Below are 21,718 nucleotides of genomic sequence, written 5' to 3' on the forward strand. Positions count from 1 at the left end.
TTACGTGCACAGTGTCAGGTTGTACAGCATACCCCTGGGTGAAGCACTCAACTACAACTTGAACTTTACCTAACAAACACAATGTAACCTAATCATTTGTACCCTCATATTAATCTTAATTTTTTTTATTAAATCATAACTGTGTGCATTAATGCATTTATGGGGTACAATGTGCTGACTTGATATACAAATTGGAATGCTTACATCAAAGTGGTTAACATAACCTTCACCTCACTTATTTGTTGTTAAGACATTTATACTCTACTCTTAATAGTTTTGACATGTAGCCTTGCATTGTGCACATGATTTCCTAAAAAAAATTCGGAGCTAATCTGAATTTTTTAATAAAAAGAATGAACAGATCCAGATGCTCGCATTTCTTTTCATTGTATCTTACAACAGCAAAATCTCTGTGCTAAAGCTATTTTAAGTGACACTTTGCAAGTACTGTTAATTATATTGGTGCAAACGTACAAGTGCAACATGGCAGCCTCAGCGTCAAACACGCTGAACTTAAACAAAGAGATACTGAGTGTGAATTTACTGTACTATTCTAAAGTGCACTGGCTGTCCCAGGGACAGGTGTTAGCCAAAATTTTATCTCTGAGAGAACATATAGTTAATTTTTTTTTTTTTTTTTTGTAGAGACAGAGTCTCACTTTATGGCCGTCAGTAGAGTGCCGTGGCCTCACACAGCTCACAGCAACCTCCAACTCCTGGGCTTAAGCAATTCTCTTGCCTCAGCCTCCCGAGTAGCTGGGACTACAGGTGCCCACCACAACGCTTGGCTATTTTTTGGTTGCAGTTTGGCCGGGGCCGGGTTTGAACCCGCCACCCTCAGTATATGGGGCCGGCGCCTCACCGACTGAGCCACAGGCGCCGCCCCATATAGTTAAATTTTATGAAGATCAGAACAGCAGTGTCAATTACTGGAAGATTTCTATATGAATGCAGCATTTCTGTGTGATATCATGTCAAATCGAATGACTCAACTATTTCTTTTTCTTGTTTTTTGTTTTGAGACAGAGTCTCATTATGTTGCTCTCGGTTGAGTGCCATGGTGTCACAGCTCACAGCAACCTCAAACTCTTGGGCTTAAGTGATTCTCTTGCCTCAGCTTCCCAAGCAGCTGGGACTGCTATAGGAGCCTACCACAACACCTGGCTATTTTTTGTTGTTGTTGTTTGGCAGGCCTGGGTCGGGTTCAAACCCACCAGCCCCAACATACATGGCCAGTGCCCTGGCCGCTACGCTACAGGTGCCGAATCTAAAATATTTCTCTGCAAGATAAAACTAAGTTTATATGTGATACGTGGCCAAAAAAAAAAAATCCAAGCATTTCAAAAAAGTTATTTTTTTAAAACACTTTTTCTTCAAAAGTAAATTTTGGAAATATTTTCCCCAGTTAGCAAAGGTCATTTATGAGCAGGATTATCTATGCAAACCATCTGAAGAATACACAGCTGTTATGGCCCTATTAATTGCAGAATTCAATGAAAGCTTTACTGACTTTGAGACTCATGACATCACAATCAAATTAGCATTTCGGCCTCAGCAAGCTGATATCACCAAAGCACCTAAAGAACTACAGATGGAAATGATTGAGGTCTCAATAGATGACATTTTGAAGATGACATTTAAAGCATCAACTGATGCAAAGAAATATGGAAAAATGTAGTAGAATGCCCACACCTTCAGCAACATGCTCCAAAAATGCTTTCTTGCTTTTCAACCACTTACTGCTACAAATCTGTATTCTCTTACATAACCCAAATCAAGATGCTGTTAAGATTATAAATGACGAACATCCATCTAGAGGTTCTCCATGCTGCAACCAAATATTCAAATGCTTCCAACAAAAAACAGACACAACAAACTCAACAAAATGTTAGCTAACTTTAAAATCAGCAAACAGTTTTTGTTTTTTGAAATTATTCAGTACATAGTAGTTACACGTATACAAAATAATGTATATATTAAGTAAATCTAAGTGAAGTTTCTTGGATTTGGCCTTACGTGCTTACAGCTAAATTACTGTGGCCTTCCAACATGAGGGTTGGCTGCAATTTCGCACCAGGCAAGGAGTATGTTATTAAACTTTCTGACATAGCTGGACTTCACAAAATTAAAAGAAAATTAAAAATGCCGTTTCAATGGTGCTTTAACTTTAAAAAGTAATTTTAATTAAAATTCCATCATTTAAAAAAATTTCAGTGCTATATATATGGCAGTTAATTCTCAAACTACAATTAAAGAATCCAGGCTAATAAAAGTAATAAGAAAGAGGAGAGTGGAATATTGGTAGGGGTGAGCGTTAGGTACTTTTCATACTTATAAGTGATTCTTTTCCCTTTTTTTCCCAGAACTTTAGGGGGTACAAGTTTTGTTTACATACTTGGTTTTTTGCACAAATTGAGTTAAGGATATAAGCATGCCCCCCAGTGTGCACCATATCCAAGTGATGTGAATTTACCACCCAACCACCCCTGTCTCAGCTTGATTTTCTTTCTTTTCTTTTTTTTTTTATTAAATCATAACTGTATACATTGATATGATCATGGGGCATCATACACTCACTTCATAGACCATTTGACACATTTTTATCACAATGGTTAACATAGCCTTTCCGGCGATTTTCATTGAGATTTACTTCTGTATGTGCAGGTAAGTGGTGATGGATCAGTTCCAACCTGGTATTCAGTACATGTGTTTGATTCTCCATTCCTGTGAATTTTCACTTAGAGTAATGGTCTCCAGTTGCATCCAGGTTATCATAAAAGATAACAGAAATTTATAAGTGACTCTTTAAGGTTTTGAGTAATTATGCCAGATATGGTAGAAAAAAAAATATGACCTGACCAGACAATGCAGAGGTACTTTATATGTGGCACAGAAAGTGTGTGATTCGGGTGTCTTAAGTGAGACCTCTGCACTATTGTCCTTCTGCTCAGATGCTCCCACATCTGAAAACTTCCTAGGGTTTCTGACAGAGGAGGAGCAAACAGGGACCTTTTAACAAACAGGAACACAGTAGAGGAAGCCCTAGCACTGAAGATGACCCCACGGGCCAGGGCTGAAAGCATTTTCACACCAACCCCTGGGGGCAGAAACCCTGGTTGGTTGTGCTAGAGAACATGTTTATTTTTCAATACCTGGATTTGGGATCTTTTTTGAAATGCTGATTACTCCTTATGAAAGCTTCTTAGTTTAATGCTCATCTAATACATCCTTCTAGCAAAACATTAAGAGCAAACAAGCCCAACTGACATAACCAAAGACAGGGCAAACAAGAACCAAGTTAACTAATGAGTGTCAGGCAAAACAGCACATACTGAAACAAACTCAGAAGATGTTAAGAGTCTTCTAAAGCCGGGGCTCTCTGCAGACCCCAGAAGTCTCTGGAAATTGTGTAGGCATTGTGGATACATTGATTTTACAGAGAAGAGACACAGGACTGATTTGGGTGGTGGATTCAGAGAAGCAGGTACTCTGAAATGGGCAGGGTATGACCAGGTAATGAGTAACCATCCTGCCTTTGTGAATATGAGCTAGGCTGTATTAACATACAAACACAGTGTTTTTTTCCTTCTTTTTTCCTTTTTTGAGATATTTCAGGATCATAAAGCAGGCGTTGTTAAAATTTCTGTTACACAGTTGAAGTGGTGTAACACTGCTCCAAGTATGCATTTCATGTTACACAGACCCTAGAAAGAATTCCTTATAAATATTTCCCCTAAGTTTTACTCCGTGTGATAACATACCTGGGACACTATACATGAGAGCATCTGATCTGATGAACGGGTGCCAGAAAGACATAGATCAGAAGGAGTGTCAGAAGCAGATACTGTCTCCCCAAAGTCCATTCACCCCTACAGTGGAAAACAGCAATAGTCCCACTCTAACCTGCATTCCCAGCCTTGCTTTAGATGAGTGCTGAACATATCGAAGTAAAGAATCTTGAATGGGAATTACAGGAAAGCTGTTTAGGGGCTAAGTTGGCAGGCATGCTCCATCCCCCTTGTCCCTTCCTCTTCCCTGCTACCAAGAACCGGAATGAGATGGCTGAACTTCAGCAACTACTGATGACTCTGAGGCGATCTTAAAAACAGCAGCCTACCTGCTAAAAATGCAATATAGAAAGACAGATCCAGAGACCCTCTTACTAACAGCACTACCTCACTGGCCCTCCAAGGCCGGCCTTTAGATTTCCTTGACCCAGGCAGACAGCCACTCTCTATCTCAAGCTATTGTTCTGGAACTTAAACCATCAATCCAAAATAACAAAATGGGTTCACAGCCCTCACCAAGTTCCCAAGAGGAATTCATGCGACACCATTAATATTCTTCTACTGAGAATGGACTACTCGGAGCAACAGTATTCCAATGGCCCTTTCTTTTCTTGAACAGCTTTGTAACTAACAGACCTCAGGAGCAGAGTCATGACTGGATTCTGAAGGGCATCCTGGCTCATGGTGGTGAGAAATGTCTGCTGAGCAGTGAATACCTTAACATTAGACAAGTCACGGAACAAAGCTCCACCTTCTGGGGAATCACAAGTAGGGATTAATGCGTCTTTATCAGGTCCACCACTGGTCTGCCATTTGCTGGTAATGACAGTGGCAGTAAACACCCCGGACAAGAAAATACCTCTTGTACTCACTACAACCAGACAGCATGGAACTAACTCTAAATTCATGTTCACCTACAGCATTTCTCCAATAGACCTTTCCAGAAATAATTCTATTTTATTTCAGTATAGCTTTTGTAGATTTGGCAATTAATTAAGAAGTATTATTTAAGCACATGGAAGATAGCATATATATTTTTGCAGCTTTTAGCAAAATGTGAAAAAATAAGTTCCAGTTTAATGAAGACCTCTGTTGTATTGTACAGAAATAATGATTTTAAGTGTTACAGAGTAAGTGGAAGAAAACTGACTGAAGAAGAGATTGTAAAGTATATAGCAGACAACAAATTCATATACGACTTAAGTACTAAAATAAAGTAATACAAGTTTACAGTACATGACGCCCTTTCTTTAACTACAGAATGAGATGAATGAGTTTACTACAGTTCAACGCTTTGTTTCAAAGCCTGTTTTTAGCTTCTAGGCACTCAAACTCTGTCCCATAAAGAGACAACAGCTGCAAAAAGAAAATAAATCCTCATTATTAAATAGCAGGACTTTTCTCTGATTTTTTTTAACAGATCAAATCAGCTCATTTTTCAGTCTGCTCTTTGTTTTTCTTGGAATACAGGGCTGAGGGACCTGAGGTGTAATCAAAGTTAAATTTTACAAAGAATAACATTTCATAATTACTTGAATTAATAGAAAAATACAAGTACTAACTAAAGCAAAAAAGTAATAAAAATCAAAAATTTTACCATATCAAAAGTAATATTTAAGAGGAAACAACTGTCTAGAATCTAGAGGAATGTCCTCATTCTGGAATGTTTATGTTTAATCAAAACTACATGTAAGATTTATAACTGAATTTCTGTCTGTTGTCCTTAAAAACGTTTTCTTATTTCTGGTACCAGCACCTCCCTATTTCCCATTAAACCAGATCAGAGCTAAGAGTCTCCAGCAGGAATATTTTTCACTTGCACAAAGGATGAATATTGTTCTGATGGATGGAAGAGAATAGTACTTAGACTTTATCGCTTAATGCTGCAAATACAAACACCACCCAGAGACCTACTGATAATAATCAAGTAGGTCTGAATGTGGTGCCTTGGGTCTAAAAGTGATAGAAAATGGTATTCTTAAGACAACAAAAATAGGCAAAACGCACAAAAACCCTTAGCCTGTCACAAAGAAACGGTGGTCCTTCAAAATATCCATGAAATGAATCCTACTATCTGCACCAATCAGAGCTCACACTGCTTTAATTCTGCCACGGACCTGCCCAGGAGCCTGGGAATGGTCTCACCCTCCTGTCCAGCTCTTGCGAAATTATTCCCTTATCAAGGTTCTAATAAAGCGGAAAAGAGCGAGAAAGGGTGAGTGAGTAAGCTTATCTGTAACAACAGCAGAGCCCCAGTCTCTGAGTGAGGAGGCCAAAGCGGTCTCAGCTCCAGTGGCTATGCTGAGCATCTTTCACGAATATCTCTCACGAATAACGCAGGCCAGCTGACTCCTGACAGGCTGTGGACTGGCAGCAACAGATATTTTCCCATGCCTGGGGAGCCCATCCAGTAAAGGGACAGCAGTCTTCCCCTAGGCGAAGTTCTTACAGGACGGGCCTCCAAAAGCTGATTTCTAGTCCTTTTAGCTATTCAGTTTCTTCTTCAAAACCAGATCAGTCTAACCTTGTTGGACTCTGATGCCTCCAACTGTGATTATCAGAAAGGAAAAACCAAAGTAAGGCCCAAACTGGAAGCCAGAGCAGCCCAGCTGGTGTGAGCCAAGTGTGCACCTGTGTTTTCTCCATTGCACCTGGGCTCTACTTCTGCTGCTCTTATAGTATTTCAAGCCCGTGCAAGGCCTCCAGCGGAGTTCAGGGCTAAGGAGAAGACAAGCTCTGAGCAGCGGCAGGTGCTGACCAGCGCTCCATGGGTCTCCAGCAACGCCACCGCCTTCAGTAGGGCTTTGAAACCACACGTTATAACAAGTGGCCCCACAGAACTTTCCACACACATTGCAGAGAGGGCTTTAGCAACTTTCCCAGCCGGGTGACTTGTGTCGCTGTGTCTCTCCCTCATGCTACGCACACTGACCATGCCATCACTCAGTCTCCCCAGGAGGTGCTGCTGAGCTGTGCACGGGTCAGCACACCTGCCAACCTGGGAAACACACACGAACCCCAAACCCTGAAGTCACCTGGGGCGGGCCGGACAAGGCACGGGGCGTTCCCCCTTGCTCCTGCTCCAGGCTGCACTTTCCAGGCAGGCCCACCTCGCCATGCAGGCTTATAAGGCGACATGGCACGCTGAGGGGAAAACCATTTTAATGAACTGGGTTTGTTGAGAAACCAGTGGATGAGTTGGCTTACCTAAAACGTTCAGAATGACTACACGTTGTTCTGAAAACCACAGTTACCTCAGGTGTTTTCGCCACACCACTCTCCTCAGATCCACCTCAGCAAACAGCATTAGCCCTGGCCTGGCAAGCAGCAGCGAGCCAACGCCACGTGAGGCACAGGTCTGGTCCTGTGGCTAAAACACAATAGGAGCAGCGTGGGGCACGTCTAATCAAAACACAATAAAGCAGCTGCTGGTGTCTTAAAAAAAATCCTGGGACGGTTTCCCAAAGCAAACTTATGTCGTCAGAGATTAGTGATTGTTGACACTGTTTAAAGGAAAAAAACTATAGAGCAAAGAAAGGGAAGGATGGATGGAGGGAGGGAGGGAGAGAAGAAAGGAAGAAGAGAGGAGAGGAGAGAAGAAAGGGAGCAAGGAAAGAGGGCCACAGGGAGGAAAGGGAAGGCAGGAGACTCAGAAGCCAGCCCTGCTCGCAAAAGCACCTGCCCTAAGGACCCGACCCAGCTCCTGTATAACAGAAGCAGCAAATATCTGGGAGACAGATGCCTCATTGGGGACCTAGGACTCTTTAGAAATGAAAGTATCATTCATAATAACTATTTGTTATTAATATAGACAGATACAGCAGTAGTTTTAGATGTGTGCGTGGGGGCACAGTGGGTGACTAAGTCGATGGGCCGCTGGGCGATTGGTGGTGGACCAGTGAATGGATGGGTGGGCAGGTGGGTGGATAGGAGGGTAGGTGGATAGTAGGGTAGGTAGATGGATGGGTGGGGGGATGGGTGGGGAATGGACAGGAGAGTAGGTGATGAATGGGGGTAGGTGGATGGATGGGTAGATAGATGGGTGGGGGATGGATGGATTGATGGATGGACGGACGGACGGACGGATGGATGGATGGCGGGTGGATGTAGTTGTGGGGATACATACTCACATACACATGCCCCCTGATGCTGTCTGCTCGGAGTGCCTAGAAACACTGACACCTCACAAGCACACAAGCACTTTGAGCCCCAAGGACTTAGGCTCTAAATATCATCCACCACTATGAGCAACCACTTCTCCTGGTAAGATGGCAGATCCTAGAGTGGGCAGGCAAAGTACAAACTAAGTCTGGAGCCAGACAGTAAGGGAATGCTCAAAAGACAGAAAGGGGCTCCCACTGGCCACCTCCAGGCACTTGAGGCATCAAAACGGAATGTCAGATTACAGCCCACTGAATTTAAGATTTCATGAGTCCATACTGATATAAACACACAAATAAGTGATAAAGAAAACAGAAGCTCGTCCTTATGGAAGAAAGCCACCTAACCACCAGGTGCTTACCGTCAGCCAGCCATCGCAGCGCTGGCTGACGGGGCAGAAACCCTCCGTGTAAGAGGCTGTGAGGAGTCTGGTGAGGAGCAGGGACTGGTGGTGTATCAGTACATCTCCCCACAGACGCTCGACAAGGACTTGCGTTTTAAATGGACTGTATACTGGAGAAACCCCGCAGACACCCATCTGACCTGCGACCAAGATTAACGTCACCAATGGTGGCACCGCTGTGACCTACCAAGAAGACACGGCCTGAGCAGCCCCAGAGAAGAACCATATGGGCCCGGGAGGTGGAGGGTCACGCACTCAGGGGAGACCTGTGCTCTAAGAATGTCAAAGCTGTACAGGCAGAGAAAGACCAAAGAATGTTCCCCATCAGAGGAGACTGATGAGACACAGCCACTCAAGGTAACAGGAGTTTCTGGACAACATCCCAGACAAGGAAAGAAAAAGAGCCATCTTTGGAACAGTTGGGCAAACAGGAATGGGGTCTGTGGCTGGTCATGCTGTACCAGAGTTGATTTGCTGACTAAAGCGGGGAGGTGAGCAGAAATGCCCCAGATTGGGAAATCTGGGTCCAGGCAATATGGGAGGTCTCTGTGCTGCTCTACCACTTTCTTAAAGGCCTGAAACCATTTCAAAATTTAAATAAAAGGTAAAAAAATTCATTCTGTTCCACTGAAACAACCATCGGAATTTTGCACAGAAAATTCATTCTGTTCATCCAGTTCATATTATTGTCTCCTTGAATTTATAGCTCAGATGCAAACCAGCCCATAGGCTAAAATTGTGGTTTAAGACCTCAGCCTGGGAGGCAGCTTACTTCTCATCAAATTATTTTGAATTATTAGTACCAATGCCAATCAAATCAAATGACATAATGGGTAAATGTAAGTTTCTGTGTCAATATGCCCCAGTTTTACAGAATATAGTGGTAACGGTTAGAGATTCTGTAGTTAACTGAAAGTGCCAAGAGAAACAAGCAGGCTGAACTGACCAGCCCGCCTGAAAGACAACACAGGTCAGGTCGAGGTGACTCTGATGTAAGTCACACACAAGAAAGGACTGTAACCCAGCTCCTGCCAATCACCTGTGAACTATTCAGTTCCGTCTTGGTCTGGCAAGCATATGCAAACGGCTGGCCGCAGGCCTACCAATGCAATCAAAGTGCAGTTTCCAAGAAAAGGATTCATGAAAGCAGATAGTGAAGGCCTCGTTACGTAACATGGTCATTCACTTTCTACATTAAAGGTCAAATTACACAGTGCACAGAGACGGCACACTAGAGCAAAAAGCACATAATCCTCATGAACAATGTCACGAAAAAATTACAAACTTGTTCAATTTTCAGCTTTGCTACCAAAAAGTCTATCACTTATTTAAACAGCTTCTAATAAACTAGATAACCAAATTGGGTAAAAAAAACATTGGATGCAAAATTATAGAATGAAACATTTTTTTAATTGCATAAGCGACATGCTTTAAAAATGGAGTCTTGTGAAGCAAAAAAGTGGCTAGAGGAAGACACAATTAAATATCAAGTTTCGTGTGAAGGAGTGCTCACATTCTGAATCAAATCTACAGTCATGCATCACTTAAGGGGGCTTCGTCCCTGTGTGAGTGTCACAGAGCACAGACCTAGAAACACCACACACGGAGGCTATGCATTGAGCCTACTGCTCCTTGGCTCCAAACCTCACAGCATGTCACTGTCTGAATACACAGATGATTACAACAGAGTGGTAAGTGTTTGTGAATCTAAACACAGGAACAGGTACAATAAAAATACTGATTATAATCTCATGGACTGTTGTCATATATGTCAGTCATTTTGAAATGCATAACTGTAGTAGTGAATCACATTATCATTTAATTCACTAATGGGTCAACAGACCCAGGCCCGAGGACATCAGAGTGACAGCTGGGCAAGGAAGCACAGCAGAAACTGTCAGCATGAAATGCAAATGGCCAATTACTTCCCAACAACTTTGAAAAGTGTAGACATGGTTCAGATCAAGATTGAGAACGTGGACTCTGCGCCCAGCACTCTGCTGGTGCTTTGAAACACTTTCTTCTGGAAGCCTCACAATAATAACACAGAACATTACAGCTACAGATGCTTCCTGTTAAGGGAGGAAATCTTTCAGAAAAAAACAAGTGCACAGAATCCCACCCACCCCCAACCCCACAGCATCCCTGGGGCTGTAATCATTATCATAAAGGCAGGCTGCTTCCAAGGGCACATGAACAGGACATGGGCCAGGGAAGCACTCAACAATCTGTAGCTGCCCTCATCACCGGTCCCAAGGGCCCGAGGAGCAAAGCACAGGCAGAGAGGCGTTCTTCATCCTGCCTCGCACTGTGTGCAACCACCGTGGGTAGCTCCACACATGGTACGGCTAAGAGGCAGCCCAGAGGTGACAGAGGACATGGAACGGCCTGCGTGGGCTCACATCCTGCTCCACCAGCTGCTGACCTCGACCCCAGTCACACTTCTGTGCCCCAATTTCTTCACGTGTAGCGGAGGGGGCAGTGACAGCACTTGCCTTGCCGTTGTGAGCATTAATCATAACATAACATTATTAACATAACAAAGCCTAACTCAGAAGAAAGTAGCAGAAAATGAAACAGGAATACATTAAATAATGTAATGTACCCTAAATTAATCAAGAAAACCCTGCACTTAGATTGTTAAAACAGACAGCATGTATACACAATGGTGTATGTATGTATACACATACAAAAACGGTGTACCTTGAAATCCCGACCACTGTTTCTAAAAACTTTCACTCTGGAAGATTAAATTGAGTCGGACTCGACTAAACGGCACACACAAAAAAAATACCTAGTTCTTAATTATATGCAGACAAGAAGACTGGACTTTCACTCACTGCAGCAAATGAAAACACCAGCGCTCTAAAGAAAATCCACAAACATCTCAGCGACATAGAAAGTTCCCATCTGCACACCAGCCTGCTTCCCTTACTGTCCACACACACAGGAGTTCAAACGTTAAACAACTAAACTGCAGTTTAACTTGAAATCAATAAGCTTTTTATGGCTTGCCAGAACTTCAATTTTTTTTTCAGCTTGATGCTATGATGCGGAAGTAACCCTGCCTTGCAATTTTAAGTAAAATCGGCTGCTTACCTCAGAGTAGGCAAGAGTGATGTGTTCGTATATCCCCTGGTGGTGATGGATGGCATCTTCCAGGTCCTGCAGCTCCGAGGGAAGGTCCACCTCACCACAGGCTTTACACCATGAGTCCACATTGCTCATATACTTGGAAAGTTGAAAAAAAAATCGATTATTTCTATCAACAGCAATTTATTTTGACAAGAGGATTTTTGTAACATGGTTTTGAAAATTAAGGCAGTTCTGGGAGTGTCTAAGAATGTAGCAGAACCTAATCTCCACCTCAAATGGCCTTAACGTAAGTTCTCGAACCTGGTTCCTGGATTCCACCTGCCAGAGAGTGGGTTCTGGCAGGAACCTGCATTTTAAATGAATACCTCAGTTGACCACTGCCCAGGTCTGTGCACACCCCTGGAGCAAAAAGATGCTGTCTGGGGAATCCTAAAGACTCTTCACCCTCCATGTGCCCTGCAACCACAGCAATTCAGGGCCCCCTCTCAGCCTCAGCTCGGGCTCAACAGCAGATGCAAACCTCCACAGAGCTGTTTTTCAGCCAGAGCTCTTTCCTCTGACATTAAAATGCTAATGAAAAAGTATAACGTATCCAGAATCATTTACTTAACATTAGGAAGCGCAATCAGCTCATTTTTTTACCCATTGCAAAAGAAATTAATACTGAGATTAAAAGGCAACCAAGTAAAGGAAGTCTACATTTCTCCACTGTCAATCTCAGGAAAGGCTTCAGGAGGCATCTGATTCATACAAGTCTTTCCAATTTGCAGGTGAACAAGACAAGTCTGAGCTTCACTAACAGTCTAGGGTGCTGGCAATGGCCACTCCACCTCAATCTTCTCCACTGCCACCCCACATCTTTAGGATTCATCAATACATGACAAATCACTGCCAGATTTCCTAGGGAGATCCCATACGAATCCATCACAGTTAAGTGTCAAAGCCAAGTGCAGAAAGGCCAATTTAAAAAGCAAATTCAATTAAACCACAGAGACACACACACATTTCCCTAGGTTTTAACCTCTTTATCTTTATATTTAGCAGGGAATGCAGAGCAAGACTATTTAAAATGCAGTAACTGACTGCCCAGAAAGGAAATGCACTATGAATCTCTTAAAATACAATGAGAATAACCCCCAGTTATTTATAGTATTTTAAGGACCCTAAAATAGACAAGTCACCCAAATAAAAATGGTTTATAAAAATTCTTTTATTGTTGATGTATTTGTTAGTTCAGAAAAATTTCTGTCTGTAAATCTTAAGGCTAGAAATCAATTCTTGTGTCAAGTGTCACCTGACAGCAGTTGGTTTCTAAGTATTTCTTGGGTACAGTGTTTTCATAAATGTCACTTAGGTTAGGTTTGATGATTCTGAGTATTTTTGAATTCTAATTCACTGTATTCTTCCATTACTGCATTTAATACCACATATTATATTATAATAAACCTTTTTCAAACATAAATTGATTGAGGTTAACCACCATCATTAATAAATGATCAGGTCCAAGTCAGCAATTGATTGCTCCACTGTAAAATACCCAAAACAAAGAAGAATTACAACTTATTTTTAGGAAAATATCAGAATGCTTCTAACAGAACAAGATGAAAACTAATTTTAGTTATATTTTACAATTGAACGAGAAATGTCAGGCTAATATATTCCTGACACCAAAATCACCATTAAAATATATATTCAATTCCAATTTTTAAAGCAACCAATAAAGAAAAAACATTCAAGAAGTTTTATTTATTCTTGTAATTAAAAGTAACTTATAATTTCTTAAAGTATCTTGAGAGGACATTGATTGTATTGATACCTAACTGAAAAAGTACAGCCAAGTTCTAAATACCTAAGGAAGGACGGTTTGCCACATGGAAATCTTGTGATAAAGGATTCTATTCTTTTTCTGGCTTAACACAGACCAATGAAAGAAATACTCCTGGCCATAGTTTTACATAGTTTAGCTCAAGTATCATTTTTTTGTCCACTGTTTGGTGTTCTAAGAGGGCAACCCTGGACTTCAGAGGGCAACCTCTAGGCCTTGGCTGCTTTCTGAAAGGCTGAGCACCCAAAGGGTCTGAGCCCAAGGCCACCTGCAGAGCAATTCCCATTCAGAGATTCAAGGGAGAGGATGTTAACAGGCATTTCACGAAGAAAAAAGCATCCAAAGGTCAAGTCTGGAGCCAAAATTCAACAGGTATCTATAAGAAACTCTGTCTTTTAATATGAATGTGATTGCTGTGAATGAGGTTTGGGGCTGGTATGTCGGTTCCCAAACTCACTTTACTACCATACAACAACAACAACAACAACACCACACACCCCATAACCACCTTGAGAAACTGAGCTTTACTACCATACAACACCACCACCACCACCACACACCCCATAACCACCTTGAGAAACTGAGGCTGAAATGACAACCCTGGGGAATATGTCTAGCAAGGAGCCTGACACTTAGGAGACAACAGTGCCAGAAGTCCAGAGCAGCCAGCTCAGGATCTGGGGATCAAAATGCAAAAACACACAGCACCTGGCAGGCTGGGGGGAAGCCGGGAGAGCACAAGAGAATTAAACGCTGCCCCATGAATTCAGAGCAGGAGCCTGCTTCAGAACTGGGGACTCTGATGCTGAACAGAATGGTCAATTTTTTTAAAGTGCTATTGAATAGAGGAAGATTAAAGGAGCCTGGGCCAGACAGTTTGCAGAACAGGGGAAAGCAGATGAAGCTGCAGATACACGCAGCTTTAAGAGAAGAGCTTGATTCCTTAGCATCTCCCCCTACTCAAGCATTTATTACTCCCACCTGTGGAGAGGGGCCCCCAACCTGGCTCCACCACCCACAGAGAGCCTCGGTCCCACCCATCTAGTACCCCATCCCCTCCAGATGGGGCCTCAGCTTAGCACAGGTGCTTAGCCTGATTTTGGAGACTAAGGGACTTCCTAGAATGAGAGCTTTCACTTATAACTCACATTTATAGTGTTATTTCCAAAACTGTTTATGAAAAACAGAAAAAATAAAATTTATGGAAATTGAAATTGTATAAGAATACTAATGTGTTAGTTATTAAAAACTGACTTAGCTATACACCTTTTGGGTTCAGAACAAACCTGTAAGAGGGACTCTACCTAAGAAATTCAAATATTGAGAATTGGTTATTTTTACCCTGACATTAATCTGAAATTAAAAAAAAAAAAAAAGAAAAAAAGAAAAAGAAAATCACTGACTTAGAATAGAACTCAATGCAAGTCCCCACTTTGGGAACATGGACAAATCACTCCTAACAAAGATCATCAGGACAATAATACCATTGCCCCATCCACTCCACTTGGCTGACTCAGAATAAAATGAGATTTCCTGTTAAATATCTCTGTAAATGTTACAGAACTCTATAAACACTAGCTGCTACTTTACTTTTGGCTCTTAGCAAAGGAGAGAAGTTAAAGTCACAGACAAACTGAGGGGATCAGATCTAGGCTTCACCCTGCAGGTAATCCTCTCTCAGCACAGACAGACGGTTCTGCGGTGACAGAAACACTCATAACACAGCAGCCGCTGGCCACATGTCACCCCTAAACATGTGGCATGTGGATTTCATGAGTGTTAGGTAGTTAGTCAGGAATCCAGCTCTCCTGGGGAAGGAGGACAAGGCCAGGGCCACCAGGCCCCCATCTTGGTGCCCCGCCCACCTTAGTTTTGTGCCTAGTGATTGCTCACACCTGGGGAGGAGGACCGTCCTACCCAGCTGCCAGTCAGAACTCAGCTGCCGAATGCAGAGGGAGGTGGAAGACTCTCTGGACTAGCAACAGGTGCAACAGGGTCTTGACAGTGACCTAGAACAGACTTAACACTAATGATCGTGTCATTACCTTAAATCAGTGGTTCTCAGCCTATGGGTCGTGACCGACAGGAACTGTATTAAAGGGCTGCGGCATTAGGAAGGTTGAGAACCACTGCCTTGAATCTACATTGCGCCCCCCCCCCCGCCCCCATGGGCTCTCAGAGTGGCTCAGGTCCATGAGCAGTAAGACTCTGGTTCCAAGGCTTGACCCAGGGGGTATAAAAGAGAACTGCTGGCCATCACCTTTGCCTCTTTGCCCTGTCAGTGGAGGCCATTCGCTGTCATGGAGAACGTGTTCTGCTTTGTGAACTCTCTTACCCTGGAAACCTACCTTTCTCTTCCTCGATAAACTTTGTTTCATGCTTGCCTTAATTTGGGGTATCTGGTCCTTTTTTGACAAGGAGCATTCCAAGAACCAAGCAGCCTTGAAACCCAACATAAGCAACAAAATTTTAATTCCATTTTTAAAAATTATTTCCTTATAACTTAATTGTACTTAACTCTAAGTAGCTTCAATACCCACATGTGGTGACTATCACAGAGGCCAGGACAGCTGGGTCACAGTAAAGGAGATTTTAAGGTGTGGCAAAACCAAGACGCACCTTTGTTTTAAAAAATATAATGCTCATAATACTTGCTGTGGAAGCTTCTTAGTGTGAAGGGATTGTGCTGTGGCTCTACCACATGACCAAGGAAAGGGAAGGAGGCCGGAGATCTAAACAACCTCTACAGGGAAATGGACCAACGCTGCAGGTGTGTGTTCCGTATCTGTAAACTGATATTCTGGCCCCACTTTCACTGGACACCAGGACGGGAGACAGAACGGCAGGGATGGCTCTGGAAGGCACTGACACCTGTGAAACGTCATTCTCATCTAGTATTGACCGCCAGAGTTATGTTTACTAAGCCATAAGCAAAGACCAGCACCAGAACACCCAGGGAGACAGGACCAGGCCAGCAGCTGAGCTGTGAGCTGCAGTCCTCACAGGAGGCTGTCCCCGTCAGGGAGCCCATTCACCATGGGTTCACGGATCTGTGCCCTGTGTCCCTCAATCAGACTTAAATTCCTCATAAGAACTTAAAAGGGGGAGTCCTAACTTCTGGCATCCAAGCTTCTGGTCTCTTCCAGACTGAGTTATGAAAACAACTTCAGCATAAAACTCAAAGGCAAAGGATTTAAAAAGAGGGAACAAAGTTGACCTGTTCCTGGGATGGCTCTCCCAGGAAAAACAAGCCACGTTAACAGATGCGAAGTTCTTCCATGCATCAGAATTTCAGAGATCTAACTTTTGCTCAGCGAGAAGGAAGAGACACAAAACATTTTTACTTGTGAGTGAGGAAACCCTTTTTGCTGAAGAATCCTAACATCCCATTTGCACATGTCAGCTTTATCAAGGTCCAGACCACATGCTGGGCCCCTTCTGCACGTGGCTGCTCTGCCCTGAGCTCACACTTAGCCTTCCTGTCTGTTCACCAGCATATTCATCTAATGTACATTCCCTCAAACCTGTAAATTACGACCACTCATTTTACCCAAATAAGAACAGCGGAAACTTTTGGAACATTGCTGCATGTTTGAAATTTTTGATAATAAAACACAGGAGGGAAAAGCCCCAGTGGCACCCACATTTTTAGATTATTTTCAGGCAAGTCAGAGCAGTAATTAATCTCCTGGGCTTATTTGCAATTCTGAATCCCACCACACTGATGAAAGAGATTTTCCTTTGTGCTGTGCTTCAGACTATTCGCCATCCATCCGAGCTGCTTCAAATTTATTCACATTATCTTACAGTCAAATGATAATTATATTGCAACTTTGTACAAGGGTCACGAAGACAACTCTATTTTATGTTGAAGGAGGTTATTATTTTAAAATTGTTTTGTGAGTTTTTGTCTGTATTTTATTGTAAAATTAATTAAATGCATGAGGTTAGAAAGCAGAAAAATCCTTAGCACTGAAACCTGAAAATCCCCACTCCCAGCTTTTACATGATGCTATGAAGATTCTTCTCTTCATATTCCACCCAGTCTCCTCTCTCACTGTATACTTTAAAGGCTTCTAGAGCTGAGATCACTGCTAATTAGTATCTTGTGCAACATTCCGACGGCCCTGCCAAAAGCTGGAGCCTCCATCTCACCTTTGTTGACTTCTTCACTCCAACAGAGACTGTTTCTAGATTAAAGAGATGCTATTTCCTTCTTAGATGTGTTTCCTTCAGTGCCAACCTCTATGAATCCAATATCCCCCCACTATCAACCCTGAGAAAGTTGTATCAGTATTTTTCCTTTTAAATTACCACAGGCAACCACTTGCCTCTTCCCCATAAGTATGTCTTCCTAGTGACTCAAAGTCCCTGCGCTGTTTCTCCGAATCTTGAAAGGGTCCACGGCATGGCACACCTTCCACCACAGCGAGTCACGTGCAAATCCTTTTCATCCTGCTGCCTGCAGAGTGTGCTGCTTTGAGTGGGTTTGCTTGAGCAGAGGTAAGCCGTGTGTTATGGGCAGACGTTACCCAAATTACCTCCTTTTTTGTAGTTCTATTAGAACTTTAGTTATCCATCTGGCAGACTAAATTTGACATTACAGCCACAGTCTGCACACCCCCGCTTTAGAAACACTGAGTATATACTTTCCAGTTACAAGATTAATCTATATGGTTTATAAAAATTATTATGGGTACATAATAGTTAGTTGTATGCCTTTAGAGGGAATGTGTGATGTTTTGATACAGGCATACAATGGGAATTAATCAAGTCAGGGTAACTGGGGTATCCATCACCTCAGGCATTTGACACTTCCTTGTGTTAGGAACATTCCAATTCCACTCTTTTGGTTAAAGCACGCCCTAATTTACTGTTGGTTACAGTCAAATGTTGCTATCAAATATTGCTCATTCTATGTTACCCAATGCCTCTTAAATAAGAAATTTTAAAAGCACAAAGGAGCACATGAAGCCAAGGTCAAGCCAGAAGTAAATTATTCCATAATGTTAAAGACGCTGCAAACCAAAAGCCATTTTTCCATCCTTGCCCCTTACTGGGAGAGCCTCCCGAAAGAGACTAAAAACTAGATTTTCCCTTTCCCCTGACTCTTGCAAAAAAGGATGGGCGCATACCCCAATCCTGGCCAATGGGAAGAGAGGGGACGTGTGCTGGGGGGTGGAGGAGACTGCTGGAAGTATCGTTTTCCTAGAAAGTGATAGGTGGGGCCAGCCACAGCCTCTCCTGTCTCCCCTCTCTGCCTCTGGTGGACACTGCTATTGAGAAACTGGTGTTGGGAGCTTAGGCCTGTGTCTTGTGACCATGAGGGGACCGTCAGGCAACCCCTGGAGAAGCAGACACCAGCCCTGACACCTGTGAGCTAGCAGCTCCCAAGCCCTTCGAATTCCTCTGGTGAGAAGAGCAACCCTGATGTTTACATTGCTGGTAGGCACTGCTATTACTTCTGCCAAAGCATCCTAATTAGAATAATAAAAAGGTAAGGAGGAGGAGGAGGAGGAGGGTGAGGAGGGAGAGGAGGAGGGGGGAACAGAACAGCAACTACCATTCAAGAGTACATACTGTATACCAGGCACTGTGTAGGACGCCTAATATAATTTATCACATTTATGTAGTAAAACAATCCAGATACTTTTATTTCTACTTTATAAATGAGAAAACTAAAAAACAGAGAGGTTAAGTAACTTGCCTAGGGTGCATGGCAAGGACTGAGAGAGCTGGAATTTAGACTCAGGGCTACCCCATGGTCCTCCAAGGGTTTGGCCCATTAACGGAGGAGATCACCGGAGGAGAAAGTACTCTGGTGACATCACCCCCCATGGGCTGGGGCTCCAGGCACTACCTTTTCAGCCTTCTGGTGGAAAATGGAGGACATGTCCAGCAAGGTGCTCCGCTCATCCAGGGCTGCTGCGAATGCCTTCCACTCCTGCTCTAGCTGGTTTGCGATCTGCTTGATCTGCTGGGAGGCGTAGTGGCCGGACTCCACCAGGCGGTTGGCCACAGACATGATACGGTTTATGTTCACGTACACATTCTGTGGAGGGCAGAAAAAGGGCTCCTTAGGGGAGGGCAAGCAAGAGGCTCCTTCAAAGAAACCCCAAGAACACTTGCTGAAACGCAGCCTATTGCAGGTTATCTTATTTTTAACAGTAGAGTCACCTGGCATATGATATTATACATATTTTCTCTCCGGACATCCATAAACTCCAAACATTGGTTTTGATTTCTATGTGTAAAACTACATATCAACTAGCCGAAAGGCGTAATTGTTAAGCACAAAGCCATCACATACACAAGTGGGTGCACACAAATACACGATTACTCACTTCTTGGCTTCGAACACTGAAAAGGGTCCAGATGGCAGGCCTGCTGACAAGCAGTCACGCAGAACCCAGGGAACCTACCGTTTCAGTTTTTAACTAGAACCCAGAAACAAGAAAATATGTACTTAGCAACCAAAGGCTATTTGTGTGAAAACAAGCTCTCCTTCTACACACGCCCGAGTCATATTTGGTGCCAACAGAAAATATTCTGTAAATGGATCCACTTTCTCCTAGGAATATGATTGAGGTAGAAATACAACAATGTTATGTTCAAATTTTAAACAAAGCTTTTCTACTTTGTTGAAATTCCTATCTTCAAGCCGACTGGTTTACTACAAAAAATAAGAATATGCAGTTTTACAAACAACAACAAAAACAAAAAACACTCCTTTTTGCAAAACAAGTTCTTGCTATGGAGTTTCCCTTTCCACCTATAATCTTTTTTTTTTTTTTTTTTTGTAGAGACAGAGTCTCACTGTACCGCCCTCGGGTAGAGTGCCGTGGCGACACACAGCTCACAGCAACCTCTAACTCTTGGGCTTACGCAATTCTCTTGCCTCAGCCTCCCGAGCAACTGGGACTACAGGCGCCCGCCACAACGCCCGGCTATTTTTTTGTTGCAGTTTGGCCGGGGCTGGGCTTGAACCTGCAACCCTCGGCATATGGGGCCGGCGCCTTACCAACTGAGCCACAGGCACCGCCCTCCACCTATAATCTTTAAGTTTTAGTATCACACTGCAGAGGGCGACTGTAAATCTTCAACACATCCCAAGTTGTTATTCTTCATGTATTTACTATTTTAGTGATACTGTCACCGCCTTGCTCCTCTGTGGGTCCCCCAATCTGACCACCCAACCTGTCAAGCTCCTCTACACTGTTGGCTTCTCCCCCTTCCCAGAGGCAGCCCCCCTGAGCCAACCTCCCCCTGCTGGGCACAGCCTCCCCCGGTGACAGCCTTCTCACTGACCCTTGGGTGGCCTGAAATCCATTCTTCCTTTGTACTTCTTTTATTGATCCTTGCCCTCTATTCCTGACCCAAACCAGAACTTGGCTGAGCCACCTGGGTCTGGGAGTATAAAGCCATAGGATTCCACCTTGGAGTTGGTCTTCTGAGCTGCATTTGTGGGCTAGGTCAGCTAACAGACATCACGGCTTAAGTGGCAGCAGAGGCTGTGACAGTCGGGCTGTGCTCAGTGGGGACGACCTCCCTGGCTTGAGTGCTCCAGCTAGCATCACGTAAGTTGAAAGCAAAGTCTTCCATTCTCGTGATCATTCTCTCTCTCTCTCTCTCTCTCCCTCCCTCTTCACAAAGTGACAAGTAACTAGATTCATTAATTTTGCTCTCTCCATATCCTTACAGGGGAAAAGCCAATCCAAGAAGTGTGGTAGGAACAGCGTAAGAAGATGCCCCCTGTTAGAATCGGAGGAGGACTGTCCCTGTGGATGGCTCTATTGTGGGTACCAATGACCCTACTCACTCATACTTGTCACTTTTCTGTGTGACTTCTGTACCCCAGACTATACTGTCCATGCACAGTAAGTTCCCCATTATCCAGAACTCAAGCAATCAGCCCCGTCATGCAACCAGCATGCGACCCAGCCAAAAATAAATAAATAAATAAATAAATAATAAAATAAATCAGAGGTTAGGTCTGGTGTGCCACACTGCCAGTCAGCCGATGCCTCGCGCGTCACTTCTGCAGCTCCCAAGTGTTCTCAGGGCCCAAAGTGTCCTTATTTAAAACTCCTACCACTTGCCTGGCCGGTTACAATTAGGTATGGACTTACTTTCTGCTCCTGCGATTATTGCGCTCTGTGCTTTTTGTGGGACATTTTGGCTGTGCAACACAGGTCTAGTTATGTGACAAGTGGATTTCTAACTGGTCATACTCTGCGTATGCGTTACTATGTTACTACTGTGACACGGGTGCCTGGGGGTTAAATAACGGAGTGTGTCGCTGAAGTGCATAGATGGTACTCTGATGTAGTCTACTGGGCCTTCCAGCTCCACGAGCTTGGGGTCCTGTAGCCAGTTCTATAAATCACCTTGCTTAATGCTATGAGACTTTATCTGTGCACACACATTGGTGCATACCTTTATACA

General features: G+C 43.4%; 1 protein-coding gene across 5 annotated transcripts in view; it reads right to left on the bottom strand.

Moving 5' to 3' along the window:
- Nucleotides 1-21,718, bottom strand: part of TRIO (trio Rho guanine nucleotide exchange factor) — a 351,013-nt gene that overhangs the window by 180,654 nt on the left and 148,641 nt on the right. For all 5 annotated transcript variants that reach the window (XM_053592973.1, XM_053592974.1, XM_053592975.1 and 2 more), the window contains exons 7-8: nt 19,134-19,325; nt 11,452-11,583 (exon numbers count right to left, since the gene is read on the bottom strand). In XM_053592973.1, the coding sequence (XP_053448948.1) occupies nt 11,452-11,583; nt 19,134-19,325 (324 nt within the window). The remainder of the gene's footprint in view (nt 1-11,451; nt 11,584-19,133; nt 19,326-21,718) is intronic.

Source organism: Nycticebus coucang, chromosome 1, assembly GCF_027406575.1.
Source record: "Nycticebus coucang isolate mNycCou1 chromosome 1, mNycCou1.pri, whole genome shotgun sequence".
NCBI lineage: Eukaryota > Metazoa > Chordata > Mammalia > Primates > Lorisidae > Nycticebus > Nycticebus coucang.